The 22,282-nt window shown below is 35.6% G+C and overlaps 1 protein-coding gene across 1 annotated transcript in view; it reads left to right on the top strand.

Moving 5' to 3' along the window:
• The window catches only part of PTPRQ (protein tyrosine phosphatase, receptor type, Q), a gene marked incomplete at its 3' end in the record, with an annotated part of 63,451 nt that overhangs the window by 26,054 nt on the left and 15,115 nt on the right, over positions 1 to 22,282 (top strand). The window contains exons 9-10 of the mRNA XM_008593659.1: positions 9,032 to 9,214; positions 9,591 to 9,692. Of these exons, the coding sequence (XP_008591881.1) occupies positions 9,032 to 9,214; positions 9,591 to 9,692 (285 nt within the window). The remainder of the gene's footprint in view (positions 1 to 9,031; positions 9,215 to 9,590; positions 9,693 to 22,282) is intronic.

Here is a 22,282-nt window from a genome sequence, read left to right as displayed (position 1 = left end):
CATATCAGAGGCATAGCCTAATAGGGCCAATTCAATAATGTATACTAAGCATTAAGAACTAAATGTAAAGTTACTGTTTTGTCTATACATATAAAAAAAAATAAGTGTTTATTGACTAGCTACTGGATGAACCACATGAAATTGCAATTTTTATAGATCATAAATGGCTAAATACCAGCAATTTCATATGGTTCAGCCAGATAGTATATATAAGGTTCTGTCCTTGACCTTGAAGATATAGAAATCTAGAAAATCAGCTCACTTATGAGCAAAAGTATCCTCTTGAGACCATGTACAGAAGTTAATACAATGAGACGACATGGAAGTACCCACAGAGAATGACATAGTTTGTAATTGCAGGAACGAGACAGTGATGAAAGGAACATTTTATATCATCAAGAGTTACCATTTAAAGTAAAACTTAATTGATATTAAACTTTCTATTAGCATATTTTATTGCTTTTATATATATCGTACCTAAAATAAGTATTTTTGAGAAATATACCTGCTCTTTAGTGACTCAGTTATACTTTACAGTGGGTCACGGGGAAAAAAAAAACATGTTTTAGGCACTTGCTAACTGCAATGGGCTTTCACACGAATTGTCTCTTTTAAATTCTAGAGTAAAGTACTAAATTATTATTATTGTCATTGTCTAATGAAAACCGAGGCTATGAAAAATTCCTTCTTTCAGCAAATATTCAACATATATTTACAATATGCTAGGCCCAATTGGATATATAGCAGTATGGAAGAAAACAATTTCCTGCCCTCCTAAAGTTTACATTAACTGGTGGGTGTTTAATTGCTTAAGGTCACCCCGTTGGTAAGTTACAAAGCTGAAATTGGAACCCAAATCCATTTGACTGTAAAGCCCATTTCCCTTTCACAGTACATGCTGTTCCGGAAGCCATCACTAAAGGTGTAAATTATAATATGTATCTGGGGTCTTTCTATTTATTGTTGCAGTGATATTTTGCTCTTTGGACTCTGTATAGCATGGGACGGAAAGTAATAACTTTCAAAGATCCTGTTGTAATATTAACGAGTCACCATATTCATGAATGCTTATCAAATACTTCACTATTTATGTGGTCAGAGCATCAAGAACACCTTATTTTAATGATAAATTATAACACATTTTTTTGTTTGCTGAATATCACATGCATGTAATCTTTTACTTAGCATAGAAAAAGTAAATTTAATTTCAGTTTTATTATCTGTTTGTATGAGCTTAATTCTAAGGCAGGGATAATAAACCAGAAGTAGATATGAGAATTTAATTTGAGATGTAATTTAAAATGGGAATTTTAGAAAGTATCTTTTGGATACTTTTGGGAAAGTATCTTAGAAAACATATAGAATGCTTTATTTTATAGGCAAAGAGACCTAGGACTCTGAGTAAGATGACTCATAAGTCATACTAAATGAGAAGTGAAGTTGAGGTTTGATGATAGGTCTCCTGACCCCTATTACAGGACTCATTTAATAGTCCCCTAAGCTAGCTAGAAAAATAAAGAGAAGGGGAGAACAACTTATCCTAGGGCTTGCTGGCCCACCCACTTGGGTGGGCATAATTGGGTTGTCTTGTCACTTAGATTCCTCAGAAACAAAGGGGCCTAATAGTGGAGTATAGGGTTCAATCCCCATCCTCCTATTTTCCAGCTCTGTGTCCTAAGGTAGGGTAGTTTCGAGATCTTTGCATTCTCCATCTGGTTGGAAATTGTGGGCAATGGAATCTACATTAGTGACTTTTCCTGGATCATGTTTGCTACTATTTTTTTCTTTTTCTGTTTTGTAAAGTTTATTGGGAACTAAATGTGAACCACCAACTTTAGCTCCATTGGCAAAGGAGGAAGCTAGAGTTTTATGAGTCTCAAGGTGTCATCTGAAGCAAGATGTGCTCAAAAACAACTGTCTCTGCCCAGAACCCAACAATCTTATTGAATACAATAAGTACACCTACTCTCATAAGAAAAACAAGGGCCCACTCTTCAATATTGTTTCATGAGACATTGAGTGATACATTAACTTGGTGATGTGTTAGTGCTGGGTAATTACAAACAGGAGTAAATCATTTGTTCAAATGCCTTACCTTGTTTAGTGAACCAGAGTTTACTAATGCTTGAAAGTAAAATACTTTTTTTTGTTTGTTTGTTTTTTTGGTTGATGGCCAGTACAGGGATCCGAACCCTTGACCTTAGTGTTATAACACCACGCTCCAACCAATTGAGCAAACCAGCCAGCATAAAATACTCTTGCAGTCAAAGAGGAAAGATCAATACAAGATTGATCCTTTGTGTGTGTGTGTGTGTATGTGTGTGTTTTAATCATCAAATATGCAGTTTACGAACAAACTTGAGATTAGTTTTTATTTTCTCATACTTACGGTGCAATAATCAGAAAAATAACTTTATGAAGTTCCCATAAAAATTACCTTTTTGATGATCTATACATATTCCTTTTCCTTTTTTTAAAGACATAACTTTTTTTTACAGTAAGGCTTTAACAAAATACCTTGAATATGTCTGATTTGGGGCAACAAACACTAGTGGATGGTAATTTAGATGTTGATTAAAATTTTGTGTAGAGCTCTATAAATTTATTTGTATTAATAGAAGTTTATCTATGTACATTAAAACTATGTATGCCAAACAACAATCTTTTAGCATACTCTAGGTAACTTCCATTTATAGTATTGTCATGTACTAAATTATTTCTGTTACTTTTAGATTTTAAATAGATTCAACTTATTCCAACTGATTATAATCATTACTTTTTATTTGTAAGTTATCTGCTTTATAATATACTCCTACAGTTGGGAACACTCTTTGTGCTCTTTCGGAAAATTCTAGGTGCATCATCCTTCCAAAATCACTAAGTCAGGTGGCGCACTGCTACAGTGCACCGCTTGGGAGCATGGCGGCGCTCCCGCCGAGGGTTTGGATCCCACATACAGACCGGTTCCCGCTCACTGGCTGAGCGAGGTGCGGGCACGGCACCGAGGGTTGCGATCCCGTTGCCGGTCCGGGTCCGGTACGGGTGCGACACTGAGGGTTGCAATCCGTTGCCGGACACGAAAAAAGACAAAAAGGAAAAAAAAACAAAAAAACAAACAAACAAAAAAACAAAATCACTAAGTCATCAAGTCTGTCTTGCTTTATTTGCCTAAAGATTCAGAACTGGTTATCCCCTAAGGATAAATGAATAAAAATGCAAAGGATATCAGCCTGGGGTCAGGGATGTATATTTATATCCTGACTACTGGGTAGGCAGGCAACTCCAGAGGGACAACTTTAATTTTAGGGAGAATTTTTAAATATTAGAAGTTATACTGAATTATAAAACTCAAACATAGCATCACTAATTCCATTTTTTCTTGCAACTAAGAGCTTTTTGGTCCAATCTTATTTCTTTTTTTACCTATGAGTTTCTTTTCTGTTATAAATACATTCTACATCATTTTGGACATGTTTACTCATTCTCTGGACAGACTTTTATAGACTCCATATTATGTGCTGCCGTCATACTGTGCAGTACAGATGAGCAGTAAACAAGACAAAATCCCTACCTTCCTGAAACTTAACATTCTAGAAGGGTCACAGAGAATAAACCAGTAAACAAATATATGATTTGGGGTAGTAGTAAGTTCTATGAAGAAAAAGATATCAGGGAAAGAAGGGAGAAAGTTACAGAGCAGTGAGTGAGCTATTTGAGGTGGAAGACTATGAAAAGGCCTTACCAAGGAGGTCATATTTTTCCCAGAGATATATGATGTATAAGACTAAATAAAATGAGGATGAGAAAGAGAAATGTTCTAGAAAGAGGGATATCAATTGCCAAGTTCTTGAAGTGGGAAGAAACTATGGGGTTGAGGAAGAGCAGGTCATTTTTGTCATTCAGGTAGTATGAGTTGTGGGTAGAGAATTAGCAGATAAGAAGATAGACAGGCGGAGGTGATCATGCAGACATTTGGGTGCCATTCTAAGAAGTTTGGAATTTAATTTTAATGGAAAGCTATCGGAAAACTATGAAATGAGAACATGATATGATTTACAATTTTAGAAGATTGCTGCTGAATATGTGGGATGTGGAAGTAAACAGAAAAATCAAGATTAACTTTTAGATTTTGTCTGATTATCTAGGGGAATGGTGATGCCATTTACTGAGATGAGGAAAGTCCAGTGAAGGAGGTCAGTTTGGAGAAAATTCAGGAGTTCTGTTTTAAATATATTTGAGATGCCCAAGTGCTTATCATTAAGGTAATTGGATAAATAAGTTTGAAGCAAAGGGAAAAGATCCATAGTTGAATACACAATTTGGAGGCATCATCATATCTCTGGTATTCAAAGTCAAGGGATAATATAGTCACATTAGGGTGAGTGTAGAGAGAGATGTCAAAAAGCTTACAGTTGTGTCCTGAGCAATATGACACACAGACTTTGGAAGTCAAGGAAGAGCCAACCAAGGACTAAGCAGAAGTCACCAGTGAGGTAGGAGGAAAACTGGAAAAACATATCTTGGAAGCCAAGTGAATACAGATTTTCAAGTAGAAGGAATTTATTTCTTATGTTAAATTCTCCTGAAGAGTGAGGTGACATGAGGGAATGTAATTGATTAGAGGTTTGGCAAGATGGAGGTCACTGGTGACTTCAAAGGAGTAGTTTTCACAGAAAAAAAAATGGGTAAAAATGCCTAACAGAAGTGGGATTAAGGGCCGGCCCGGTGGCGCACTGCTACAGTGCGCCGCTTGGGAGTGCGGCGGCGCTCCCACCGAGGGTTCGGATCCCACATACAGACCGGTTCCCGCTCACTGGCTGAGCGAGGTGCGGGTGCGACACCGAGGGTTGCGATCCTGTTGCCGGTCCCGGTCCGGTACGGGCGCGACGCTGAGGGTTGCGATCCGTTGCTGGACACCAAAAAAAAAAAAAAAAAAGAAGTGGGATTAAGAGAGAATGAAAGTTAAAGTGCAGAAAATGAGTAAGGGCAAGTTATGAGAACTTTTGATATCTGAAGGAGCAAGTGGAATCAAAAGAGACTTTTTAAAATGTGATATAAATTACAATGTGTGTGCGTGTTCACATGTATATCTAAATAACTTAAAGTGTAAAGTCTTTGAATAGACAAGAGGAATGGAATCAAGTGCAGAAGTGTAGGGAGAGGGCTTGGAAAGGCAGTTAAAGGAAAATTTGTGGTAGGAAGATAATATAGTTCTCTTCTAATGTTTTTAATTTTCCCAATGAAATGAGCAAGTTGATCTGCTTCGAACAAGGAGGGGAAGGGCTTATAGGAGGTTTGTAGAGAGAAAAGATGATGAGAGAACAAAACAGTAAGAGACTGAATTAACTAAAAAATATATATAGCTGCCAGGAAGTGGAAAATGATCCATTTGAGATTTGAGGCTATAAATTTAAGTGAGGCTGTTCAGAATGGAGTGGTGTTTTCAGCCATTTTTAACTCTTATATTGGTGATATGGAGCCAGCACAGAGTTTGGTTTAACTGAAATTATAATTTTGCCAGGAAAGTAAGATAGAAACAGGAGTTGGTGCTGGTTGCTAGGGACTGATAATAGTTACTGTAGTGACTACCGCCTCTAACCTGAGTATGTAGGTAAATGAGGGCATAAGGGGAGTGGTGTACAGTGAAAATTTGATGAGGATCAAAGAATTGTTGGATTGAGTGTACAAAGGTCAGTAAACTGGAAGGATAAGAGGTGGTTGCCAAAGAGAGGAACACTGACAGTTACTGGTAATGACAAGGGCTCAGGTGTTGCCGTTAAAGTGAGGTGGAAGAAAGGATTATTGAAATCATAGAGATCAAGGAACACAGGGTCCAGTGAATTGGACTGATCAATTGTATGGATGTTGATGTCTCTAAGAGTGGTGGAGAGGAAGCCGGTCATTCAGGTGATAAAATCTTTAAGATGTTTGGAGAAGTGGCAGAGTAGCACCAGATGACTGTCTCAAGGAGGGGCAGTACATGGTGATGTCTGATGGAATGTGGCTTCCAAGGACTGGTGCATTCAAGTCTTCCAAATTTTTTTAGTAGTAATCTTTATATCCATTGTATTTAGAATATTAGTTAAAAAAGGTTTAATTCATTCCTCTGAAAGAAAATAATCTTGTAACAAGACTCTATAATGGCAATAGTATTTACAAATTTAGTTTACATTGTTTAACCCTCCAAATGAGTCATTATTGTTACTGTTTTAAGCAGGCAATTTTTAAACCATTATCTTTGCAGTGGTCTTTCATCTCTGTTTACAATTTCATTTATTGAGGGTGTTTTGAGGGTATTCTCTCTCAGTTTTTGATTGTCTGAATACATTCTTATTTTGCTCTTGTCATTTTTTCTGGGTATATAATTCGGCTTGTTTTTCAACTGATGTTAGTTGCCAGTCTAGTTGTCATTCCTGTGTAGATGATCTGTCTTCCTTCTGGTGCTGTGCAGATCTGATCTTCTTTGATATTTTGCATTTTCACAATGATGTGCCTAATATGACTTTAAAAAAAAAAATTCCTGCTTGGAATTATTGAGATTCCTCTATCTAAAGATTGATGTCTTTTGACAATTTTGAAAGAAATATTTCTTCATCCTCATTCTCTCTGTTATTTTAGACCTCTCAATACATTATCTATATCTTTTAAATGCCATTTTATATTTCCACAACTTTTTCTTTGAGCTGCATTCTTGATACTTTCTTCGATACTATCGTTTTTTACACCAAATTTCTTTTTATCTTTATCTAATATGCTCTTTAATATGTCAAAAAAATTTTTTCAAATTTATTTAAATTGACACATAAAATTATATGTATTTATTGTGCACAATATGGTGTTTTGAAGTACATCTACATTGTGGAATGGTTAAATCTAGCTAATTGACATATGCATTACCTCACATAGTTGTTGTATTTGTGGTGAGAAAACTTCTAATCTACTCTCTTGCAGTCGTCAAGAGTACAATATATAGTCATTAACTATAGTCAACCTGCTATGTAACAACAGGTCTCTTGAACTTATTTCTCCCATTGAACTGTAATTTTAGTTATTTTGTTCTTTTGTTCTAAAAGTCCACTTGGTTCTATTTGGTCGGTTATTTAAATTATTCATCAATATTCAAATAATTTTTTGCTCATATTTTAAAATGTTTTATTTCTCAAAATATATGAAACATTTTTATCTTTATTTTTTGTCTGATAATTTTAATATCTGAACTTTTTCCAAGCCTGACTGCTTTGTGCGTGTGTTTCCTTTTTCTTTGCTGGCTTTCGCAATTACTATCTAATTTGCGTGCATGTTTAGTGATTTTTATCAGTGAGCTCATATTCCTTGAAACTTTATCTGTGGGAAATTTATGCAGTTGGAAGTTAAGTTCATCCAGAGAGGATTTGTATTTACTTCTAGTTGCTTAGGAGTAATGGTAACTCAGTCACATTGCACAAGTCCAGGAGTTAACACTTGTGGAATTCTTTTTTTTTTTTTCGTGTCCGGCAACGGGATCGCAAACCTCGGTGCTGCGCCCGCACCTCGCTCAGCCAGTGAGCGGGAACCGGTCTGCATGTGGGATCTGAACCCTCGGTGGGAGCACCGCCGCACTCCCAAGCGGCGCACTGTAGCAGTGCGCCACCGGGCCGGCCCCACTTGTGGAGTTCTATGGCACCTACCTGCAGAAGAATTCAAGGTGTTCCCCTAGAGTTGTTTAATATGATGGTCCTGGTTCTTTTGGGGTTCTAGCTCTTTATGCAGGGGTATCCATTATACTTCAAATGGCCCGAGGCTTTACATTCTCTCTCTGGCACTCTACCGTGATGTTAATACAGAAATTCAAAGATACTGGTATTAACTAGAACTCTCCAAATCAAAGTAGAGTTTAGCACCAGCTTCCTTCTCAGGATTCCTGTTTTTACTTTTTGTTGTTATTGTTGTTGTTTTGTTTGTTTGGCCACCGCTGATTTTTAACTTCCTTGCCAGCTTTGTAATTTTTTCATTCGAAATATTTTCTCATTTACTTGTACATATTTGTGGCTTATGGTGTATTGTTTTAATACATGCATATACTGCACAATGATTCACTTAGAGTACATAACATAGTTTTGTACCCATCAGTCCGCTACTTCTCCTCCCAGCCCCCTTTCCCTCCTTGCCTCTGGTAACCATTATTTTACTCTCTACTTCTATGAGATGAGAATAATTTTTTTTTATTTCACGTGAGTGAGATATCATATGGTATTTGTCTTTCTGTGCCTGACTTACTTCACTTAACATGATGGTTTCCAGTTCCAACCATGTTGCTGTAAATGATAGGATATCATTTTTTTTGTAGCTGAATAGTATTCCATAAAATTTATTTTAATGTTATACAGAGTTTTAGTTATTTTAAGTACAATATTTATAGGGTATTTATTCAGTTTGGGGTATCTATTTCAATATTTTGCCTGAATTAGAATCTCATGTAAAGTTTTTGTAATTGAATATACATAGAGAATTATTTTATGAATATTACATTGAATGCAACAAGAATGTTATTAGAGACAGAAACTAGTGCTTTATTCAATGATATCCTTTATCCTTAGGAGATGATTTTTTTGCCAGGTCATATTATGCAATCTCATATCTTGGAGAGGTTCCATGCCTTGTCATAGATCTTGTTGTGGACCAAACTAACCTATTAACTATTTAAATATTATTATTAATGAAGGGCAATATCATTTTTAAATGTTTTTCAGTTTTCTTTCTTGCATTTGCATGTTCTGAAATGCAAGACAGCTTATTACAGTCTTAAGTCATTTAATAAACATTTCATCTTGTGTTATTCTGTAGAATCATAGTATGGATTTTTGTGGGAGATAAATTTTTTCTTATACAGCCATAAATGTTGTAGTTTATCTACACCTTACTATTTTTAGGATGATTATTATAATCACAATCTAGTGAATGTTTGTGCATAAATAACCTAGTGCACTTGCATGAGAATTTTAGCAGAATAGATTTTTAGGATGGAATTTTTTATATTTTTTGTTTCTTCCAGTGCCTGATAGTGCACCAGAAAATATTACTTACAAAAATATTTCTTCTGGAGAGATTGAGCTATCATTTCTTCCCCCAAGTAGCCCCAATGGAATCATACAACAATATACAATTTATCTCAAGAGAAGTAATGGAAATGAGGAAAGAACTATAAATACAACCTCTTTGACTCAGAGTATTAAAGGTAAAATAACTAATCTAATGTTGGATATTTACATTTATATGGACAGTGTCGTCACAAAATATTAGCTTAATGTTTCGTTATAAAAGGCTTAAGTGCAATTATTTTCATACAGGTATGACAATTATGTCTTTTTGGTTAAATTAGCTAGGGGTTTATTGCAGGCCACATGAAAGAATACTCTATGTCAATACTTTTTCACATTATCCTATAGTGTTTTGTCTTCATAATAGGAGTTACTATTGCCAAAGAAATACTTTTTCATTCACTTTTTACTTTTGGAAGACTGTTGAGTTGAGAGCCATTTTATAGTTTGCCTCTTGCATATTATTAAAAAATATTATGTAACTGTCAACTTATCTATTCTATTTTTATTTAGGACTGAAGAAATACACCCAATATATGATTGATGTGTCTGCTAGTACACTCAAAGGTGAAGGAGTTCGGAGTGCACCCATAAGTGTACTGACTGACGAGGATGGTAAATATAGCAATGGATACTAATATACTTTGATTCCATAACATTTCATGAAACATATATAGAATGAAACCTAATGTAAAGATTCCCTTAGCCTTGAGTATCAGTTGTGTACTATGCCAGCATTATGTAGATATTTCATTGCCATGGTGTGAAAGAAGCTAGAAGAGTCACATTTACATTCAATAACATTGGGTATAAAATGCCCTTTTGCTCCTAAAGTCATCAGTCCTCTGTAAAGAAATTTAGCAGTATTTCTCCCATGTTAGATATTTCATTGCCATGGTGTGAAAGAAGCTAGAAGAGTCACATTTACATTCAATAACATCGGGTATAAAATGCCCTTTTGCTCCTAAAGTCATCAGTACTCTGTAAAGAAATTTAGCAGTATTTCTCCCATGCGAATTTTTAAGCCTAAAAATTTGGTTTGAATGGTTTGAACATTAACATGACTGTCATGTTACCTCACGTTATGTCATGACTATGTTTTTCAACTTTTACATTTACATAAGTTTTGGAGTAGATTCTCTTTATGTCAACTTTCAACATTTTTTATGTTATTAAAATTAACTTGTTAATAAATTCAGGCTATTTTCTAGGTTCTCTACCTAATTAGCCTGAATGTTAATAGCCTTTATATCAAATATTTAAATATATATTTTCCTAACCTGAATAAAATCAACTTTCCTACAGAGACCACTTTACTTTGGTACCTCGCCACGTTAAAGACATATATGTAATCATGCTAAGAAAATGATTTTTGAGGGTTATATTTGGGATTGGGATTTGGATTTTATGTTTTATACATTGCATATTTTGAGGCAACTTTTTTTTTTTTTGTAAAGGGAATTTCTATTACCATGAAAGATGGGCCTGGATGTATCATAAGTATTTGTGGAGTATCTTTTTTTTCCCTCTCTTTCTTTCAAGTTTTCCTATAGTCAGAGTAGGCTGCACCCTGTGTATGTTCAGAGTCTAGAATCATTCACCAGGGTAGAATGTTCATTAGACATTTCTAGAGGAAGAAAGTCTTTTCTCAGTATTGCTCTCATTCAACTCAAAATGATAGAGTCTGTGGAATCCTTTTTTCCCTTTTCAGGTCCTGTTTTCACTTCCACCAGTGTATTTCACCAACGCATCCTCATAGGGTGCTCTGGGTTGCCCCAGTTTCTAAGTGTTTTGCATCCATGGGTTAGTAGTCTTCCTTAGTCATTGCCTCTACTTCTTTGTCAAAACGAATTGGCCCACATTTTCAGTTTTTCATAGATAAGTTCTCCTTGCTCTTGAAGTGAAAATGTTTAAGTAAATCCTTCCCAATAGGTCAATGGTTAAAGGCTAGGGAAGAAGGTTAGCTCTCCTTTTAATCTTAAGTAATATCTAAGATAAGATGTATTAAACCACTTTAGCAATGCTGTTCTAGAAATATTGCCTACTTCTTTATTTCTTCTCTTAAATGGTGAAAATTGGAGATCTTGTATGCAGGAATCAGACCAGGAGTGAACATATATTTTGAGCAGGCAGAGCTTTTTTTTTTTCTTTTAGTGTTATTTATATATTTATTTTTATTGGTTATGAATATTCATGAGATACAAAGCTGATTGTCACCCCTCGTGCCCAAGATGTGAAGGTCAGATCCATACCGGCAGCATGTCCATTAAGACAAATTACATTTGTACCCCATGCCCCCCACCCAATTGTCCCTACCCTCTCCCCCCCTTTTTCCTCCACTCCACTTTGTAGCCCAAGGAATGTTCTTTCCCTCTGCAAGTCCAACGCACCAGTGTGGTCTTTCTTTCCTTCCTTCTTTCTCTCTTAGCTCCCACTTATGAGTGAGTACATGTGGTATTTATCCCTCTGTGCTTTGCTTATTTCACTCAACATAAGTTTCCCCAGGCAGAGCTTTTATCAAATGAACAAAGAGTTCCAAATTGTCTTATGCATTTGCAACACCTGGATTGTTAAAAATAGAGTCTCAAGGTAAAGTTGCATCTAAGTTATGTACAAGTCATATAATTTCTAAGGAACAGGGTAAAGAACAAGATCCCCTTATTGAAAAATTATAGCAAATTAAAAATGAATAAAAGCCTGAATAATACCCTTGCTTTAATGGGTATTAGGGACTCTTTGCCCTCATGGATCTTGCACTTTAGTAGAAGAGATCTAACTTTGACAGATGTGTAGACAGCTAATTTTTATAATTTTAATTACTGGTATAAATGTTCCCAGAAATTATTTGTCAGGTCAAAAGAGGGACTGAAGCTACTCTGGGTCATCAGGGATAGTGTAGCTGTGGAAGTTATGTCTGAGCTGTGACCTGAAGGAAGATAGGTAAAGAAGGAGGGTGAGATGTAGGAAAGATCATAGTAGCCAGAGGGAGAAAGAACTTCATGAAGAACCTTTTCGTCTATCCTCAGACTCTCTGTTGCGATGAATTGCATGGATTGCAAAAGGTTCTAATTTTTCTAATCTCATTTTTGTTAGATTGTATTTCAGAATATAAATACCAAAAAGATTAAAACTTAGTCTACTATGGTAGGTATGCGATATTTTGTTTAGGTAGACATGCTAATTACATTTACTTAACAATAAAACATTTTGCATAAAAAAGAAGATACTCAAAAAAAATACTGAAGATTAACTTATAAAAACACAAGAAATTATCTGATATTCCACATTTGCATCTGAAAGCATATTGCAGAATAGAAATTCTTAGTTGCAACATAGTAGTTTCTAAATCAGTGCTATTTTTGATGGAAGCCTTTTTTTCTAATAATTAATGAATGTTACATTTTACAAAGACACTAGGAAAGATGCTGCATTAAGAACCTGATTACTAATAGGCTAGTTAACATGTTTTTCCAATATTATGTAATTGTGTAAAACAAACAAATTTTTCCCATATTATGTATTGGTCTAATCACAGTCGAGTAATATAATTTTTGCAATTAAAACAAAACAATTATGTGTATTGCATAATTACATTTTTACTTTTAAAAGTCATTGACCAACTTACATGAATATATAATTTTAAACTCTTCTAAAGTTTTACACAAATACTCTCACTACCTTTTAAAGTTTCCTTGAGCTAAGATTTAAGAGATATTTCTTCAGAAATCTTTTCTTTCTTTCTTTTTTATTTATTTAAATTTTTTTTTTCAAATTTTTTTCCATTGTGGCAAAACAAATATAACCTAAGAATTGGCATTTTAAGCATTTTTAAAAATTCAATTGTGTCGAATTAATTATATTTACGATACTGTGAAACCACTACTCTATCTAAGAAATCTGTTGTTTGAGGTTAATTTCCATTGAAATGTCAGCAGTGTATTTTCTGATCTCATTTACCCTGATTACTTATTTATGCTTCAATTGTGAAAAAGATGAAATCCCATAGTGCTTCTCATGTCAGTTAACAGCATGCCTGTACTGCTTTATGTAAACTCATAGATTTAAATCCTCACTTTTACCTAATATAAGTTCTGTTAAGAGGATTAACCAATTATGTAACACATTTCTAGTGGATTTTAAATATTTCAACTCAGAAAACACAATTTACCCAATACTTTGTAAATCATGGGCACTTTCTTACTTGTATATTTCTGACTTGGATGGGCCAGTTCTCTTGAGTGAGAACTTTGCTTTTCTTCTCTTCCTAAATTAAGATTTTTTTCTCCCAGCTCTTCTCTATACCCTTTGAATGCTATTCTTTAGACTACACTTCCTTGTGTTATTCACTTCCTGATTCCTAGTAATTTTGCCTAATTATGGCAAAATTGGGAGTGTCATGAGAAATGTTAGTGAAAAGGAAGAGTGGGAAAAAGGTGACTCTTCCCCTCTATTACACTATTTATTTATACATGCGTGCATTCAAAAATATTGATAGAGTACCTATATACCTGTGAAAAGTACATACATAAGATCCCTATCCCTAAGGAGCTTACATTCTAAAGAGATAACTGGGTTATATACCCATCACCAAGCGAATGGACTGTCAGGGAAGGAGCGTTACTTTTGATAGGATGCTCCAGGAAGTCCTGTTTGAAGAATTGGCATTGAGCTATGATCTGAATGACCAGAAGGAGCTTCTTGTCATGTGAAGATTTGGAGGGAAGAACTTTCCATGAGAAGGGAATATCAACTATATATACTCTGGGGGGAAAGTACAACTTGTCATTTTGAAGATCAGTCAATGTTGCTGGGGATTGGGAAACCAGAGGACAGCAATATTGGGGGCTGGATATAACAGGAGTTATTGGAGAATTTCAGTCACATTCTTTGCAAAGAATAAATTGTTGGGGCCATAAGTGTTACCAGGGATACTTGGAAGGAGGCTATTTTATTAGTCTGTTCAAGGTTTATACTGGCAACAGAGAAGCGAAGCGGTCAGCTTTGAGCTCCATTTAGGAAGAAGAATATATAGGACTTGGTGATGGATTGGCTGTGGGGATAAGAAAAAGAGAGGAGTTGAGGATGATTTTTAGATTTTTGAATCAAGGATGATTACTGATGGATTTTTGATGCCTTTTACAAAGTTAGAAAAAAAATGTAAGTGAAACAGTTTAGCAAGAGTAAGAATGAAGATTTTTCTGGATGGGGTTTCCAGCCCTACATAGTGAGAACAATTTTGTCCCTGTATACAATGATCATGCTTCGCTTCCTAGCGCCTCATGGTAGTTCTAGCATAATGTGTAACACACCTAGACAGCATCACACACAGTTAAATAGCATTTGAAGGGATGCTGTTTAACTGGTTGTTCTCTTTCAGTTATGAACTGTTATGGTCAATAGGAGCCATCTACTTTTGAAACTTTGCTACAATTCTAGTTGTGTATTTTTAATTTTGAAATTTATATAGGTAGCAGGATTTGTTGAGAATAAGTAATAGCACTTATACACATTACACTACATCTTAAGAATATAACAAGGCTAGCATTTTATATTGCTATGTTTCAGAGGTTGTATAAAACATGAACTTTTATTTTCTGTAACTAGTTCTTTGTATTTTTTGCAATGATAGTGGGGATTGTGAGGGCACTGATTTGAGGTAACTTATTTTCTCACTCCCTGTGGGCTTAGTTCAATCTCTTTTGTGTAAATATTCAATAATTATATTAATAAATATTCAATATTCAGACTTATTGTAGTCCCCTGGTTCTCTTAGCCTGTCTGTCTTGACCCTCATGCAGCTAGATACTCTCAGTTGTGTCTGCACCATCTGCAGTGTACAGGATTTGGGAAGGTGAATTCCACACCCTTCTCTAGCTCTGGATGGTCTGTTAGAGGAGCTCTTAGATCTTGCTGGATATGGTGCCATACTAAACACTGAGATCTTCTAAGGGGCTTGTCATTTTGTCATTTTTCTCTCCATCCTGAGAAGAAAGGGCAAGGCTGCTTTACACTACAATTTCCTTCCCCAACCTATGTGGGTGTTTTTACCACTTCACCCTCACCATAAGATCCTAGGACACTCCAGTCTGTCTCTTTGCCCTTTTCATTCTCTCACTCTTTCTTAGTAGTACAAAGTTGTTGGGTTTTTCTCTTAACTGATAGAAGTTGCCTTTTTCCATATACTCTTTCTTTTCTATGCCATGACAATTATAAAACTCTATGGTCTCAAATCATCCAAGGTTGACTTTTGATGTGTAAATGGAATGTAGAAAACACTTTTCACTCAATAAACACTTGGTTTCATTTTACACGCACATATGCAGATGCATACTATATGCTTCAAGATCTATTTTGTTTGTTGCTGTGTTTAGAAACAGAAAACTACCTGGAACATAATGAATCTTAATTAATATTTGTTGAATGGATGAATAAATGAACAGTATATTTTAAGAATTAAAAAGGTATTTTTTTTCTTTTTGCATTTCTGCCATTTAGAATAGTGATGTTTTTTCAATGGATGCTTCAATGAAATAGGATAAGATGACATAAATGGAGAATAAAGGAAAAGCATCTTAACATGTTTAAGAATATTATCTATAATATCAGGGTGTATCAAAAAGTTTGCTGAAAAATAGAATAGTCTTTTTATGGACTTTATGAAGTACTTTTTATGGACTTTTTTGAAGTACTCCTGTACAAATATAAATAACAATGAAATATATGCAGAGATGTTTTTAAATTTCCAGCATCTTCTTAGTAATACTTGGAAGCATAGCCAGTGTAGCTAAGGAATGGTCATAATTCTGTATTCTTTCATTAGTGGTTACAAATGCTTGCCATAATTAGTTTTATTGTGGGAATAGGAGGTGGGTATCATAATGTAACATACATCAGTTTCGCATCACTGAGACATGGGTTTGATTCCTAGGTCTGCCACTCAGTTATCTGTGAGATTCCCTTAAAATACTGAATAAAAGCCATCATTATTGGCAGGATCCCTGTTTCAGGAGTTCATATTTCTCTCATTATTTTTAGTTTCCATTATTTCAGTTGTTCCAATAATTACCAAATTCTTATACAGGTATTTTTCTGGATATTTGCTCTCTTCAGTGTGTCTTCAAAATACAGGCTGCCTGTTATATTTGTTATACTGGGTGACTTTTCTCTTTGTCATGAATATCTCCTTATGAAATTGCTCATGAGTATCACTGTGCAATCATTGTATTTCCATTATTACTGGGTGAGTCACATTTGGTTTATAGATGGTGTGTTCAGAAATCTGTTTCAATCCATTGCATTTTAAAATGATTTTTCCATCTGAAGTTTGCTTTGTGAAATAACTTTTATCTATCAAAATGGTAAAGCAGCATTTTTCCCTGGTTTTATTGGTATATTATACTTACATGTTTTTAAATGATGCACAATCCTTGCATTCCTAGGCCAACCACCATTAAATAAACAGATTTCTATTAGAGCACTCTAAACTTATTCTTTTAATACACTTCGAATTGAGGAATGGTGTTCTAGGAGACTGATAGAAAGTTATTCATTACTATGTTCTTGAATTCATCTTGGATTTGTTTAGCAATTTTGCCTCTATAGGTGCCAGTAAAAATTAACAGTTTTCTTTGTTCATAAAATTTCTAAGTGAATGACCTAGAAGCTGTAGCTAAGAGACTGGAATGAAAGTGATGCTGAAAATTCTAGCTTATATATGAATCTTGACTTTGAAATATTTCTGTTTTCTTAGTAGTAATTTGAGAAGTAATTTGGAATCAGTCAGCCCAGCAAATGTTCATTAAACTCTATGAGTAGATACAAAATATATAGATCCTTAAAATAGTAATAGCCTTATTGGAGATAAAACATGTCCATGTGAAATAACTTAAGAACACTGGCTAAGCAATATATGAGGAAATCAAATCACTTTTAAAAAATTATTTTATTTTTATTTTTTAAAATTTATTTATTTATTTATGTATTTACTTTTATTTATTTATTTATTTATTTATTTTCCTTTTTGTCTTTTTTCGTGTCCGGCAACGGATCGCAACCCTCAGTGTCGCGCCCATACCGGACCGGGACCGGCAACGGGATCGCAACCCTCGGTGTTGCTCCTGCACCTCGCTCAGCCAGTGAGCGGGAACCAGTCTGTATGTGGGATCTGAACCCTCGGCGGGAGCACCACCGTGCTCGCAAGTGGTGCACTGTAGCAGTGCGCTACCGGGCCGGCCCTAAATTTATTTTTAATCGACATGTATTGATCATACATACTTATGGGGTACAGAGTTATATTTCCATATATGAATACAATGTGTAATGAGAAAATCAGCATAGTTATCAGATTCATCATTGTAAAACTATCATTTCTTTGTGATGAAGCATTTCAGCTCCTCTCTTCTAGCTATTTGATAATACTTGGTAAATTACTGTTATAGATGCCTACCACCACTGTATACCACTAGAACTTATTTTTCCTCTCAAGCTGTAATTTTGTATTCATTAACCCACTTCCCCTTATCCTACTGTCCCACTCCGCTTCCAGATTCTAATTACCACAATTCTACTTTCTACTTCTATAAGTTCCCACATGTGAATGAGAACATGTAGTATTTATTTTTCTGTGCCTAACTTATTTCCCTACTGTCCCACTCCGCTTCCAGATTCTAATTACCACAATTCTACTTTCTACTTCTATAAGCTCCCACATGTGAATGAGAACATGTAGTATTTATTTTTCTGTGCCTAACTTATTTTACTCAACAGAATGTCTTCCAAACTCATCCATATTGCTGCAAATGACATGATCTCATTCTTTTTTCATGGCCAGGTAGTATTCCATTGTGTATATTTACCTCATTTTCTTTGTCCATTCATCTGTTCATTGATACCTAGGTTGATTCCATATCTTGGCTATTGTGAATAGTGCTTCAGTAAGCATGGGGGTGCAGATATCTCTTCAGTATGCTAATTTCCCATCTTTTTGGATAAATACCTAACAGTGGGATTGTTGGATCATAGGGTAGTTCTATTTTTAGTCTGAAGCCAAAACAATTATAATGTGGTCCTTTTTAAAATGTAACTGGTCAAATAATTTCCCCAGTAACATAAATGTCCTTCTGTATGCTAAAAAAGCATTCCTAGTCCTGTTTCTTACAGTTTTCTAAAAGATTTTCATCCTATTTTAATGAGCTAATGGTTAGAAAATACAATATAGATCAATAATCAGAATGGGAAGGGAGTTATTTCAAATTTTCTGAATTTACCTTCCATTTTGGAGTGAAGGTGGTAAATAGAGATTAATGATTTAGGAGAGCATATCAGTGGATGCAGTATATGGAGGATGGGAGGCTGCATGAGTGGCTGTCAAGAGGTTGACGAGCAGCATTATAGAAATGGAATCTTGGGGAATCTTGGAGTAGTTAATTACAAGTGTGCTCTTCAGAATTTAATGTGAGGTTTCTAGTGGGATGATCAAAGCTCTGTCTCAGCTCTATTTTGCCTAGTCATTTTTATGAATCAGTCTGAAGCTTGGGTGCCAAGGTCACTAATAGGCTATCCATGAGCCACCCAGGCTTTGCTGTACCAGCAAATGGTTCATAAATTCCGAATCAATTGTCAGCATTTAAAATAAGTAGACATCTAGTAAAACTTCAGGTTCCATTGTTCCTTGCAAAAATCAGAATACTGTTGCCACATTTCCCATAGCAAAAGTCAGCTGAAGTTGAGTAGTGGCTGTCTTTTTGGATGGAATATATGCTCTGTGGTTTACCACAGTTTTCACCACACCTTGTTTAAAACATTTTCAGTCACTTATTTTACTTGTCTGGATCTTGAGTTTTTAACCCTTGTTTTAGGGTGTCTGCTCATGACATTCATGAAAAGCTGGGAGAGACTGTGATTTCTCATTATAGACCTGGGGAACAAAAGGTCTCAAAGAGCTGAATGAAAGGGCTCAAGATGGATAGTGTAGGAGACCGCTGGCAGTGGCCGGCAGCAGCATCAGCCAGCAGAACTGCATGGCTCCATGCAGCCCCCTTACCCCACCGTCTCTGACCCAGGCAGGGGGTAGCTCCAGGCCCTGCCTCCGTACCCTGAACTGGCACCATGCAGTGGTGGCAGGCAGCAACACCAGCCATTGGAACTCCATGGCTGAACACAGCCCCTTACCCTGCCTCAGACCCAGTGGGGAGCACCAGCCTACAGATCCAACCCACCAAATTTGGCCCAGCAGAATTCCACGGCTCTAGGGGCTCATTCTATGACCACAGAGTCTTGAATAGGAACTAAGGTGGTTTAACATAACCACCACCAACCTACTGTCAAGCAAAGACAATTTACCCCCCACAGTAGCAACCAAGGCCACTCCACAGCGAACCTCAGTGTAGTAGAAGAAGCAAACCCCCTATCAAATGACCAAGTGTCAGTGAAAAAATGCTAGAAGTACAATCAATCAAGAAGAAATGACACCACCAAAAGGATACAGTAATGCCCCCAAATCAGACTCCAAAATGACCAAGCATCAGTGAAAAAATACTAGAAGTACAAACAATCAAGAAGAAATGACACCACTGAGAGGATGCAGTAATGCCCCAAAGTCAGACACCATGGAACAGGGAATCCTTGAAATGTCTGAAAAAGAATTTCAAGCAATGATCTTAAGAAAACTTGAAGAAATAAAGAAAGACTCAATTAGAGAACACAATGAAACAAGAAAAAACATCCAGAATATGAAGGAGGAAATCTACAAAGAGATTAATACCATAAAGAAGAGTATAGCAGAACTTCTAGAAATGAAAGACTCACTCAATGAAATAATAATAATAATAAACCAACTGAGAGCCTGAGCAGCAGGGTATAGCAAGCAGAAGAAAGAATTTCAGAGCTTGAAGATGGTATTTTTGAAATAACTCAGGCAGGCAAAAAAAAAAAAAAAAAAAAAAAAAAGGAAAAAAGAATTAAAAATAATGAGGAAAACCTAAGAGAGATAGCAGACAACCTCAAGAGCTCTAACATCTGAATAGTGGGTATTACTGAAGGGCAGGAGAAAGGAAAAGGTATTGAAAACCTACTCAAGGAAATAGTAACAGAAAACTTCCCAGGTGTAGGGCGAGATACATGTCTTCAGATCCAGGAAGCTCAAAGGTCCCCAAACAGATTCAACCCAAAAAGATCCTCCCCAAGACATACTATAGTTAAATTTGCAAGGCTCAAAGACAAAGAGAGAATTCTACAAGCAGCAAGAGAAAAGCATCAGGTCACTTATAGGGGAACCCCCATCAAACTAACAGCAACTTCTCAACTGAAACCCTAAAGGCCAGAAGAAAGTAGAATGACATATTCAAAATACTAAAAGAAAAAAAAAAACTGTGAGCCAAGAATTCTTTTCCCAGCAAGGCTCTCCTTCAGAAATGAGGGAGAAATAGTGTATTTCCCAGATAAACAAAAGTTGTGGGAGTTCACCACCACATGACCAGCCCTGCAAGAAATTCTCAAGGGAGTCATTCATCTGGAATCTGAATAATGGTGACGATCATCATTAATACACAAGCAAGAGCAAAACCCACAGTTAAAACAAAAATGCCAGCAAGAAAGAGAAAGAAGCTAATTCATTCTGCCTTAAATTCCCAACTCACATTAAGGAAGAGAAATAAAAGGGGAAATAATGATCAAAAGATATTTAAACCACCTAAACAAGTAGCAATTAAATGACAGAAATTAAACAACACTTCTCAATAACTACTCTAAATGTGAATGGACTAAACTCCTCATTCAAAAGACACTGACTAACTGACTGGATTAAAAAGCTAGACCCAAGTATATGCCATCTTCAAGAGACCCACCTCATCTGTAAAGACACTCATAGACTAAAAGTGAAGGGATGGAAAAAGATATACCATGCAAATGGAAACCAAAAATGAACAGGAGTAGCTATTCTTATATCAGACTAAATAGACTTTAAGCCAAAAAACATTAAAAAAGACAAAGAAGGCCACTATATAATGATAAAAGGAACTATCCAGCTATAAGACATAACAGTCATAAACATGTATGCACCCATTACTGGGTCACCCAGATATGCCAAGCAAACACGCTTAGACCTAAAGATGGAGATAGGACCTAATACATTAATAGTGGGTGATTTGAACACCTCTCTCTTAGTATGGGACAGGACTTCCAGGCAACAAGTCAACAAAAAGACACAGGATTTAATCTACACCCTAGACCAACTGGACTTGGCAGATATACACAGAACATTTCACCCAACAGTTAAAGAATACACTTTCTACTCATCAGCTCATGGTACATTCTCCAGGATATACCACATATTAGGTCACAAATCTAACCTCAGCAAATTTTAAAAAATTGAAATCATTCCAAAAATCTTTTCAGACCACAATGGACTAAAATTGGAGACAAACAGTAAGCAAAATGCTGGAAGCTATAGAAATACAAGGAAAATAAATAATAGGCTCCTGAATAACCTATGGGTCCAGGAAGAAATTAAACGGGAAATCAAAAAATTTCTAGAAACTAATGAAAATAAAGATACATCATACCGAAACTTGTGGGATACTGCAAAAGCAGTACTGAGTGGCAAATTTATTGCAGTAAATTCGCTAGATTAACAAAAAAAAAAGGAAAGAGAAGATCCAAATAACAAAAATCAGAAATGAAAAGGGACACATTGCAACTGATACCACAGAAATACAAAGACTCATTAGAGACTATTATAAACAACTGCATGACAAAAAATTTGAAAATCTGGAAGATATGGATAAGTTTCTAGACACATATAAATTACCAAGACTGAACCAAGAAGAGATAGAAAATCTGAACAGACAAATAACAAGCAAGGGGATTGAAGCAGTAATTGGCAATCTTCCAACAAAAAAATTCAGGTCTGTATGGCTTTACAGCTGAATTCTATCAAACTTTTAAAGAGGAGTTAGTACCAATTCTCATGAAACTATTCCAAGCAATTGAAACCGACACCATGCTCCCAAATTCATTCTATGACACCAACATAACTCTGATACCAAAACCAGATAAAGACACAACAAAAAAAGAAAATTACAGGCCAATATCCTTGATGCAGCTAGATGGTAAAATCCTCAGCAAAATATTAGCAATCAGAATATAACAACATATTTAAAAATTATACACTATGATCAAGTGGGATTCATCCCAGGGATGCAAGGATG

The sequence above is a fragment of the Galeopterus variegatus genome, unplaced genomic scaffold, assembly GCF_000696425.1.
Source record: "Galeopterus variegatus unplaced genomic scaffold, G_variegatus-3.0.2 Scaffold9482, whole genome shotgun sequence".
In the NCBI taxonomy this organism is placed as follows: domain Eukaryota; kingdom Metazoa; phylum Chordata; class Mammalia; order Dermoptera; family Cynocephalidae; genus Galeopterus; species Galeopterus variegatus.
This window is presented reverse-complemented; position numbering and strand designations above follow the sequence as displayed.